The sequence below is a fragment of the Mycetomoellerius zeteki genome, unplaced genomic scaffold (assembly GCF_001594055.1).
Source record: "Mycetomoellerius zeteki isolate Tzet28-1 unplaced genomic scaffold, Tzet1.0 scaffold25, whole genome shotgun sequence".
NCBI lineage: Eukaryota > Metazoa > Arthropoda > Insecta > Hymenoptera > Formicidae > Mycetomoellerius > Mycetomoellerius zeteki.
The window spans coordinates 3394812-3406368 of NW_017257227.1; the positions used below are offsets into that span (position 1 = coordinate 3394812).

General features: G+C 34.0%; 1 protein-coding gene across 1 annotated transcript in view; it reads right to left on the reverse strand.

Moving 5' to 3' along the window:
* Nucleotides 1-1963: 1963 nt before the first annotated feature.
* LOC108723849 (uncharacterized) overlaps nucleotides 1964-11557 on the reverse strand; it is an 11340-nt gene continuing 1746 nt past the window's right edge. The window contains exons 2-4 of the mRNA XM_018449865.1: nucleotides 8372-9468; nucleotides 6139-7836; nucleotides 1964-3031 (exon numbers count right to left, since the gene is read on the reverse strand). Of these exons, the coding sequence (XP_018305367.1) occupies nucleotides 2908-3031; nucleotides 6139-7836; nucleotides 8372-9468 (2919 nt within the window). The 3' untranslated portion in view covers nucleotides 1964-2907. The remainder of the gene's footprint in view (nucleotides 3032-6138; nucleotides 7837-8371; nucleotides 9469-11557) is intronic.

Below are 11557 nucleotides of genomic sequence, written 5' to 3' on the forward strand. Positions count from 1 at the left end.
GGCGTAATTTATATCTAACAAAATTAAATTTCGCGTCAAATCAAAGAAATATTTCCATTTATTATTAATTTAGAAGGAATATTATTATTTTGTATTATTTTTTAAATTTTGTTTTTCTGACTTGCTAATAAGTATCACTTAATATTTTACGAACGCATGGAAAGAAGTTTTACTGAAGTGTCTAAAAATTTAATTAGATCTGAAAATAATTTCATTGGATCATCGAAATAATTATATACGTAGAAAAGCATTGAGGACAATGCTGCATAGGATTTAACATTCTAGCAATCAGTTTGAACGTCCCACATAATTATTTTGATGATCTGAATAAAATTATTTTGAGATTTGTATATTTTGCTAAAATTTTAAATACTATTTTTAAATACTAATTACTTCATATATATTATTTTTTATAATTTATTATAGAATATTATAATTTTTTTTAAACTAATATTTTTTTAAACCTCAGAGGAAATATTAATAATGAGAAGTGAATAATGGATGATGTAAATAAAATATTATATATCATTTTTTTTTTAAATCTAAACTGAAAGTTTAAAGCATTCTCTTAGTAATTTATATCTCTCTTAAAAAAATCTTCTGTAAGATGATCAATTCTGACGAAAAATTTCTATTTTAATTGTATTTCGGTTTATTGTATTTTCTAAGAATTAAAGTTTCCGAACTCTCTTTGTCTATAACGGAGGGAAATAAGAAATAAATCGTGCACACATCACCAGAATTAACCGTTCAACTTATACACTATATCCAACTTTACCACTCAAAAACACTTTGGGGCAATCTATATGTCGAGAAAGCAAGCATTTGCTAGCATAGAAAGTTTTATACCTGGTTCTCGCGAACTTTCGTGGAACACAAAGTTCCGAACTTCTATGACAGATGTATAGTCGCCTTGAAAAAAATTATGATTCTTGTGGATTTTTGTGGCAAATTTTTAAAAGTGAATTATTCCCTTTATTTACCCCTTTCCTTTTATTTATGAGTGACCGTTAGTTATGTAAATGTTATTATACATATGTTTATTAAGCATCCTTTACTAAAAAATCGTTTCATAGATAACACATTAAGTGACAAACAGGATATATAATCACCTCAAGAGAAGAAATATCTTCGCAAAATTGAGAAAATAGAAATAAATTATAACATCTAACAATGACTAATATTAAAATTGACTAGAATTAGAAAAATATTGAAAACTAACTATTACTATCGATGTGAATAGTAATATTTCACAGAAAGCAAATTATTTAATAATATAAAATACCATTAATTTATTATTTTATAAATAATAATAATTCAATTATAATTAATTTTTTTGAAAATTTTACAGAATTTAAACCGGAATGAAAAATTTCTATCAACACACATATGATCGAAAATATAATTTTTATACTCTATTGTATTACATAACTGTTTCACACGACACACCTATATTTTTAGTAAAATATCGCGGTGCGTACTTTTGCTATTTTTTCGAGATATATTCTACCTTCATTGACGTTCATTGCAGTTCACGGAGCGAAAATTATCGTTTAACTGATTCGTTCTTCGTGATTATACCAAACCGCTGTGATTTTGCGCTTGCTCAGTACACAGAGGGTTGAACCGCTACCATCTATGAGTACTTCTATAAACCCTTTCGGATAACAATCAATAGTAACATGAGTAGTATGTAATCACCATGTGCTGAATCAAATATCGTAAGCACTTGCTTTTCGACTATAAGCAAGTTATTAACCCGATAATATCATCCGCTTGTCAACATCGACTATTGCTTAATTTCCAGCGGTTGTTCAAAATCTGCAAACAGATGTCACTGAAGTAAGAATAAATGAAAAACTCAAACACCGCACATGTCATAAAAAATATCATTTATTCGTTGACTTACACAAATACAATATTATACGTAAGGACAGAAATAAATATATTCTCGTAACGATTGGCGACGATTTCTCTCTCTGAATTAGTAATATATCCGCATGTAACATTTCTGTCGTTTATGATCTTTCAGCGCGTCGAAATAAATTATATTTTACGCACGACGTAATTTATATTCGAACGGAACGCAGGAATCAGAAATGAGACGAGATGAAACGACGGAATTCATCAAAGGACGATTAGGTAATATGGTGAACATTCGGAAATGCAGAAGACGCAACTTTTACCGCCGAACTTACATCCTCTCTTTTAAATTCTATACTTAATTATCTAAGCTACAAATATGAGTGCATATTAAATAAAATTGCCTCGCTGGCAAATATGTACACTTTTGGCTCGTCGCTGATTTAATGTGTTTGACAGAAACTTGTTCAATTGCAAAATTATTGCAAATGTAAATTAACGAAATATTTTCTTGAAGATCACGTTAAAGATTTTATGCAACTGATCACAATCATGCGAGTCACCCACTAATCAAAAAGAATTTCATACACCACGCGAATTTAATATATCCGGCAAGTCTTGGAAGGGATGCATTAACTCTTTACTTATTGTTGGCATTTCTATACATCGACATGTTTGAATAACGTTTAAATTAATTTTAGATTAAAAAAAGTTTTATACTCGTTTTTTTTGTTGTTTCGTGAGAGCTATTATACATAGCTAAAGAATTCGCGTGTTGTTACTAATTATCTATATATAAGATTTTCCGTAACAGCGGTATTTTTGGCGTGAAAATTTCCCGTTGTTAATTGAAATAATTGTTTCCTAGTGAAAATGTCGAGATAGTTTCTAAGCTATGTCCGAGAAAGAAAAAAGATATAACTAGCTGGATTTCCAGATGCACTTGTAACGAAACGCTAAAAAAAAAAATATTTTTTTAATAGAGTTGAAAATGCCAACTGGTAGAAGAAGAGTCATGATGCAATTTAAAAACTACAAGCGTGTCTAAAAGAAGATGTTGCCGGGTCTTGCCTGTGGGCACAGGAAGCTGGAACAATCGTGTCTTCTGACAGCGTCCATGACCTCCTCAAAGTGACTGGACACCTGTGCGGCTGCTCCAGGTTGAATTCTGTAAGTACACGCAAACGTCGATTAGTGTAGGATAACAAACTATTAGAAAGTTGGAGACATACTTCGACAAATGACCGACACCGTACGCAGTTAATTACTAATTAGGTGTGCACTAGATTGCAGATCTTTTAATCTTCCCATGTTTTCCATTAACGATCGCTCGCTCCAATTAACTCGCTTTCTTTAGGACGCACCGAGATATAAAGCTGTTTTAAAAGTTACTGTACTCGTACGCTAAATAGTTAATTAAAGACTAATTAAATATATTAATTATTATATATCACTATTATATGTACATAGAGTAAAATTTAATTATATTTGCAGAATACAAATGCAATTCATTATTTATTGAAACGTTATTTTTCAATTTTGCAAAAAGGAGCAGAATGTTTTTTGGGAAAAGTAAAATTTCGTATTTACTATCTTTAATTTAACATCTATTGATTATCTGTGACTAATCAAACATGCGGGAAAAAAACTGTTTTAGAATAGCTTTAAGATCTTCGAAGTATATATGTATATCATGAGCAGAAAACTGGCAAAGAAAACTTATATTATCCTCCTTTTATTAAACGATGAAATTCTTGCTATTTTTAGAAACGCGGTTTGCCCCGTAAATTCTCGTCACGTATGTGAGAACTGCTTGCTCGGAGATAGTATGCATTACAACATAGTACATGATATAATTCCGCTCTCTCATCGGTATATGGATGCACGCGTCCGCAATGAATTGAATTGTATAATGATATATGTTTCACATGTCGGTACAGGAAATGCTATATTTGTCATTAACAATCCATTCGTGGAGAATGAACACGTAATATCATCAGAATTACTCGCGAGAACTTGAGGTCTCTCTCTCTCTTTCTCATCCCGCTTTCTTAACTTATTTCAAGCGATATTCATCCGGATAATTTTTTTCAACAAAACTTCCTAAACATTTCAAAGTTCCTCGAATTTTACGAATTATTTCTAATTTTCGAAAATAAGAGACAGATGAAACAGTCTCGACTATACTAAAACTATAAAAGAAGAAAAGTGTGTAAGAAACATTTGTATTTGTTACAAATTAATTAATATATAATTATGTATTAATTGTATTAATTTATATACATTAATTATTTAATACGTAATTATGTATTAATAATTACGAATAAATATTATACTTCTAACACGCAGTGACGAATTTTAGCAAGATGACTCATTTGAAATAACACATTTCACTTAATTACTGTGATGCTGATGAAATCACATCAGAAAGCGATCTGACAGGGATTAATCGCGATTAAGAACTGGAAAGAGAAGCGAACGCGAGATAAGTAAGTTATCGCATTGGATGCACGAGAGAGTTTTCTCTTTGTCTCGTTTTTTCTTTTATTTTCGATAACATGTTTAAGTCTTTCTCTTTCTGTCGACTTTTCTTTCTTTTTTTCTATCGCACATGACCAACGCGATAGCGGACAGGGCACATCGTGCGCATACAGTGAAACTGTGCTAAGAGGTAAAAGTCGAATCAGTCAGTAGGACGTCGTCGGCGAAAGCTGGAAGAAAGTTATCCACTGCTCGGACTATAAGTTTTGTCCAACTGGCTGTTATCGGCGTCTCGTTGACATTTCGAATGCTTGATAGTTCAGGCCAATTAAATTGGCTTGTATGATTTCACGAAAACACGGCGAGAATCGATGCGATCGTTCATTGTATTTTAAATTACCACTCTAACAACAAATACAATTTATGATATAATAAAATGAGCATGACGCAATATACGTGTAGTTACATTACTTTATAAATGCTTCACAGAAAAAAATGTCTGATCGAAAATAAATGAACTAAAAAAATCCTGATTATATTAATCAGAGTTCTGATTATTTAATTAGAATTTGAGTAGATTTTACCAGAAAATTGATTTGTTCAATCAAAAGTTCAATTAATCCAACCAAACACTTTTTATTATAACTATAAAAAAACGAACTCCTCATATTACAGTTGTAACGTCTCTTTTATAAGAAATTATACTTTGTAATATTGCAATCAATTATTATTATAAGATAATTTGAACAAACTTGTTAAGTAATACACTACTTCAAAAATAAAAATTATTAATAAAATTATTAATAAAAAAAGAAGAAACGAGAAATGAAATATTTAAATGCACAATGTGCCTCAATAACGATAATCAAATTTTATATCAAAAATTTTAAATGAACCAATCAAAACAAATTAAAAGACAAACTAACAGGATAAGATAATATTAAATCGGAGAGAAAGTAATTCAGGATTTTTGTCAAAAATTTTTATTAAAATAAAATACTTAATTACTTTCAATTAAATTTATTGTCGTTTGAATGTACTATTTTCTACCATCTTTGTGGCAAAAGCTGGATTCTGCGGCGAGCCACATTTTTAGCAGCAAAAAGGTTATTGACCTATTATGAAGATCATTTTGCAGCATGACGACGTTCTACTTCATACATAATAAAAACTTTAATGGACTTGCAGTAGGAAGTTCTCTCGCATTTAGTCTACTTAACAGACATCGAACTATTACCTATTTTATTCAACATGGTCTAAACGGAGAGTATTTTCGAAATGCAGTTAAAATAAAAAATTAAGTCTATAACTATAAGCCAAAGAGTCGGTTTTTTATCGCAGTGAAATTCAACTTTTGCCAAATAGATGATAGAAAAAAGTAAATTCAAACGGCAATTATTTCAATTGAAAGTAATCTTTAAGTTGATTATTTTAATTGATAATTTTAATTATTATTTAATTATTTTAATTAATAATCTTTTAAATTTCTTAAAATTATTTTTTAAAAATGTTAATATCTCATTTTAACAAAAATTAAAAAAACCGAGATTGCTTTTCCCCGACTAAATAATAACTTGTAAACAGAAATATAAAAGACACAACTGAAATAATTTTTTATTCTATCAAAATTTTTTCAATTTTAAATCATCTATTAAATTTTTGTAAATCATATCCATTCAATTGTAATAATTACGTTTTAAGATCTTTTAACGATTTCCAAATGTAAAATAGTAAAATTGAGAGATTTCTGTCTTTTACAGATTAAAAAAGATGTGATAAATGAAAAGTACTTACAGTCTTAGTAACGCCGTCATCTTTTTCTCCATAAGCACTGAGGCATCAGAACCTCTTTGGATCATCGTATCGCAAAATATCCTCTTTGCGCAAGGCGTGTTCGTCCAATCGCCCTGTATGTGAGCAACTTCCGCCACTTCTGCGTTCTCCAGATTCTGCAACGTGTCCAGAAGTTCCTGATTATTTTCGACGCTTCGCTTTCGTCTCCTATTTATTGCTTCCTTCTCGAAATTACTTCCGAAATCGTGCAACCTGTCCAACATGAAAAATGCACCGTCGGTTCTCAGATTTCTTCCTTGTTGTCTATTATCTTCATTTATAGAAGCTGCATCCCGTGACTTATCATCGAATATCTTTGCAGCAGTTTTTAATATGTTCTGATTCGACGTGTCCACTCGAAGATTTTCTGTTGGAATCTTCAAGCTGTCTTCGACAACTAGAATAGCATTCTCATTCGAGTGTTTCTTTTTATTCTTTCTCGGAATTAGGAATTCAGTGATGTCGATGCGATCTGAGCCAGCAGGCAGATCGATTTCCACGATCTCGCTGATGGAATCGGCACCTTTCCTCTGAAAGCGTTTGCTGCGTACCAGATTTTTCATGTCAGTATCCGCCTTGAAGATATCTAGATAATCGAGACTTCTCCTTTTACGTCTATTGGTTTCCACATAATCGGCTTCGTCCACCATCTGCTTACTTTCTCGATTTTCAATCCTCTCGGCGTTTCGTTTGTCCTCTTCCAGAACCAAGAAGACCCCGTCGCTTTCTGCCGAATCCATATCTTCGTTTCTCGTTTTATCGTTCTGAGGAACATTCTGCAGAACGTACAAGGTCTGCGGTGTCGCTTCGTTCGATTTTAAACTCTCATCCTCGATTGTTTCTAAGTACGCTCCAGTTTCCAAGGTACGCTTGTGCTCCAGATCGTCTTCGTCCACGTTCGATCGTTTCAGAACGTCGACGTCGAGATATCGACCAACCGCTACGGCGCCTATGCCGAGCGCGGCGCCAGATGCGACGAGACCTAGAGCCGGGATTAGGATGCTAGTACCTGTCGCTACCGTGTCGATCTTGTTTTGAGCCTCCTTGGTTGAACCTTTAGATAGACCGAGATTCTGCGAGATTTTATGAGTGGCCTCCACCAAAGGGTCGATCACCGGTCTAGTGAATTGCGAGACCCTCTCGACTCCGGTGGAAAACTGGTTCTTAAGATTTTCGGAAATCTTCACCCAAAGGGACGGTTCGTACGGTCGTTTCAAGCCATAGAAGTGCTGATTCGGATAGTAGTTCTTCGTGGTATAACTGTCCACGATATTCTTATTGTTCAGCACATATTTCTTTTTATGACGTTGCTCGGTAAATGAATGTTGGTTTTCCGGAAAATTGTCCGGTCGGCGTTTCTCATTCTTTACAATCTTGGCTGGTTGCACGCCCAACTCTGGATGAGCGTATTGGAGAACCGGCGCGCGGGCGCCGGGCTTCAACGCTACCGGCGCTATAGTCTGACTCTCGGGGGTGTAACGTTGAGAAATCGGATAGTTCGCGATGCCGTCCGGATGTAGCATCCTCTTGTGAACGCTCGCGCGATAATGGTCATTGCGTGGCTCGTAAACCTCGGCTTTCAAGGCTTCGTTTTTGTAATTTCTCGGATCCCACTCGAAGTACACATTGTGGGCTTCATCGTCGTAGTTGCGACCGTACCTAGCGGACGTAAAGAGAAATCAGAAAATTATAGGAATCGTTCAATACGACCAGTGCCACTACAAGTACAGTAAAACTCCGTTTATCCGAAGAGTTCCGATAATAAGAATTGATGTTCAGAAAATTGAAGTACCTCAAGCTCTTACCCTAACTATAACACCATACTTTGGATAATAAGAGCTCTCAGCTATGAATTTATATACTTGGAACTGAGTACAAACTTGCTTGTATAAATGGAACGAAGATATATGGAGTTGTATTAAAATAATTAATATAATTATAAAATAAAAAGAAACAACTACTAAGAAACAAATAATTAACAAAAGAAGATAATAATTTCTAAACAGAAATATGAAAGACACAACTTTGATAATTTTTTATTCTGCCGAAATTTTTTAAATTTAAATTATCTATTATACTATATTTATGTTTCTATGGATAATTAGTGAGTCTTTATTTTAAACACTCTTAAAATTTCTTTGTCGATACTTAGACCATACTCGGCTGATTTTCTACAAATCGAATCTTTTCTTACCTTCGATTAATATCTTTAAAGAACTTTTCAAATTTCTCCTTCTTTTCCGCGTTATCATCGGAAGGCGTAACAGAAGGCTCTGCGGTAACCGTCAAACTATCCTCGGAAGTTATAAGCTTATTATTGATGACCCGAGCGTTTCTCCAGGTTTGTATTTTGTCGATAGGCTCATCGGACACTCTCGTACCATGAACTATTGGCGTGCCATCGACGTCCATTGACAAGGGCGATCTTTTTGGTGCAGTTTTCACGTTGATCTCCGATCGAACGATTACTTCCGGAGGCACAGCTTTGCTATCTCGGTTTTTCGACAGATTGGCACCAATATTCGTCCTCGTAGACACTATATGAGGTATATACATATAATGAAACCCATTCTCATTCGCAACACTTTGGTCGTTAAGTTTGAAATTTTTCTGAGTTCGGTCCTGGAAATTTCTGGCAAACAGGATATCGCTGCCGAATGCAGCTTCGCCTAATTTATCATAGTTTGTTCTTTCCTCGCCGGCAGTATCTAAGTTCGTCTGCAACGGTTTCCAATTTCGATATTCTTCCTCTTCTTCCGGCTCCTCTTGCTTCAAAGCTCTTCCTTCCGCGTCCAACGGCGTCCAATTCCCATAATCGATTACGCCAATAGGCTGACTTCTCTCAGGTTCCAGTCTCTTATCGGCTCGATTAATATCTGATTTTTCATCTTTTGGTTCTGAAGACTTGAAGAACGTCGCCCTGATCTGTTCTATTTGAGCTTCCTCGAGTTTTCGCACTTCGTCCTTCTTTTTACCTTCGTTCTTCTCATCATTGAGCATCGATTCATTCTGCACATTTATTAAGAAATTCCTTTTATTTTCCGCAGTAAAGTTCGATTCTTCTTGAACAGGTTTTGGTGTAAGCTTCGAATCATTCGTGAACGATGATTTGTCTCGTCGCTTGACGATTAAAGTGGCTACGTTGCCTTCGCTCGTTCGCACTTTCAGCTCTTCCGTCTCACCCGGAAGACTTCGAGAGACCTTCAACATCGTCCTGGTATAACCTGGTTTAGGTAACTCGTCATAGCATGTGCCAAGTGTTAAAGCCACGAAGAACAGAAGAAAAGTAATCTGAAATAAAATTGAATTGCTTAGTATAAAACTCATATACTTCTTAAAACATTCGTCATATATGTACTTCTTGAAGCATTTCTGTCAAATTATATTCTTTGCTGACATTTCCACTTATTTAACACGTAATAATTATTGCGTTGAATTGGTTATTCACATAAGGTCAGTAATGCTTAATGTCAACGATTATAACAGGTTCCTAAACTTCTTCCTTCAATTATTAATAGTAACGTAATATTTAATTTAATTTTAATTTAATTCAATTTATTGCAAGTGCAAAAGGTGAGGCGCCAGCAAAACTGTTTTCATGAGCCTGGCTGATAATATAATGTGAATATAATAGAAAATAATAATAATAGCACATAATAACGTAATAACATAATAATCATTGACAGAAAACAGAATAAGCGCGAATTAAACACACTATCAATATGAATAAAATTTAAAAGAAAAATATGAGAAGTGTTACTTCAGATCTATGCAAAGTTGCGGAATATTCTTAAATTTATAGTTGACTTCCATTGTTTGATAATTTTTATCGACACACCGATTGTGTCGTACCGCTTCATCGGAGATACTGCGCACTATAATTTTTGCGTGAGCGTGTGCATCTGATGTTGCGTACATGCATAATTGCGTTTCGACGATCGAAGAACAAACGAAGATGACCGGAATGCGAAATGAGTTTTAAAAAGGTTTTCGAAAGTCGGCCTTATGAGTCCCTAGAAATCCGCAGTTTGTCTGCAGGTTTATATTCGCGCGATGCACGAATAAATACACCGGCAAACATTCAGCTGTGCGTGATTTTCAAATCGCACCCCGCGAATTCTCGTCAATGCATCTCGATTTATTTGTAACGGATGAATCGGCCGTGTCGGCAACGCTCCAGCGGTTCGGCGACGAGAGAAATTTAATAGTTCGTTGAGATTGTCGACATTCTTTCCCGGCATTAGAAAATAGCAATGTAGTAACCGAACGGCGGGTTACTTTCTATTATCAAACGTGACGATTATCCTTGATTGGAATTACGCGCAGCTGACAATTCTCGCGCGATTGCGCTGTAAATTTGCTGTTGAGTCATTGCGTGTGAATTATAAAATATTATCTCGACGTACCGGAATTAGATGACGGAATTAGGTGACGGAATTAGCGACGAAATACAAATATGTATTATTAAGTTGATAACAGAAATATTTTCTTGAAGCTCGATGATCGCGCCGCATATTCGCTGATTATTAATGAATTTGCCATTATTATTAAACGTGCTATTAATCTCGTTTCCTTAGATTAGAGAATATCATTATTTGGAGTGCAAGCTTTAGAAATCACTCATCCTGAACGAGAAAACGTCCGAACATCCGGCCGTTGAAGTACGTGCATTTGAAGTTCGACGTGTATTACGGCAGAAAAAATACTTTCTAATAGCGTACGCGCAAAAAGCGGATAAAATGAAATAAAATCGTGAAAGGTGGCTCTGGACCGAGTGTGTTCTAACGATAAGTGAAATGGAACGACATGCTTTCCCCGTGCACGTTTTGCGGGAAACACACGCGTGCGTTAACTCGTCTACGGCCGATGCGTATCGCATCATATACATATACATCAGCAGGATGACTGTCTATCGATATCGATACTCAACGGAGCACTTTTTGCAATCTGAATTAATTTCGCATAAACTGCGCTCATTTATTTGTCTCATATAAATTCACGTTTTTAATTATAATTGAAGTTTTGTTTTTAAAATATTTTCGAAAGCGTGATTTTAATCAAATCAATTATATACGCCTCACTTTTAATTATGAAAATATATATATATATAATTGAATATTTATTTTTAAAATATTTTTGAAAGCATCATTCTAATCAAATCAATTTATTTATTTTTACTTCAAAGTTTAACATAATTAAATGCTGATATTTATTTATGAAAGTAATATGTGAATAAGAACCTTAAAAATTATAATTTAATATGATTCGATCAAAATTATTCTGTCAAAAAAATATTTCAAAAATAAAAATCCAACTATAGTTTCAAAATACATTTAAAATAATTTAAAACTTTGTGTGAATAAGTTAAAAATTTAAGTTC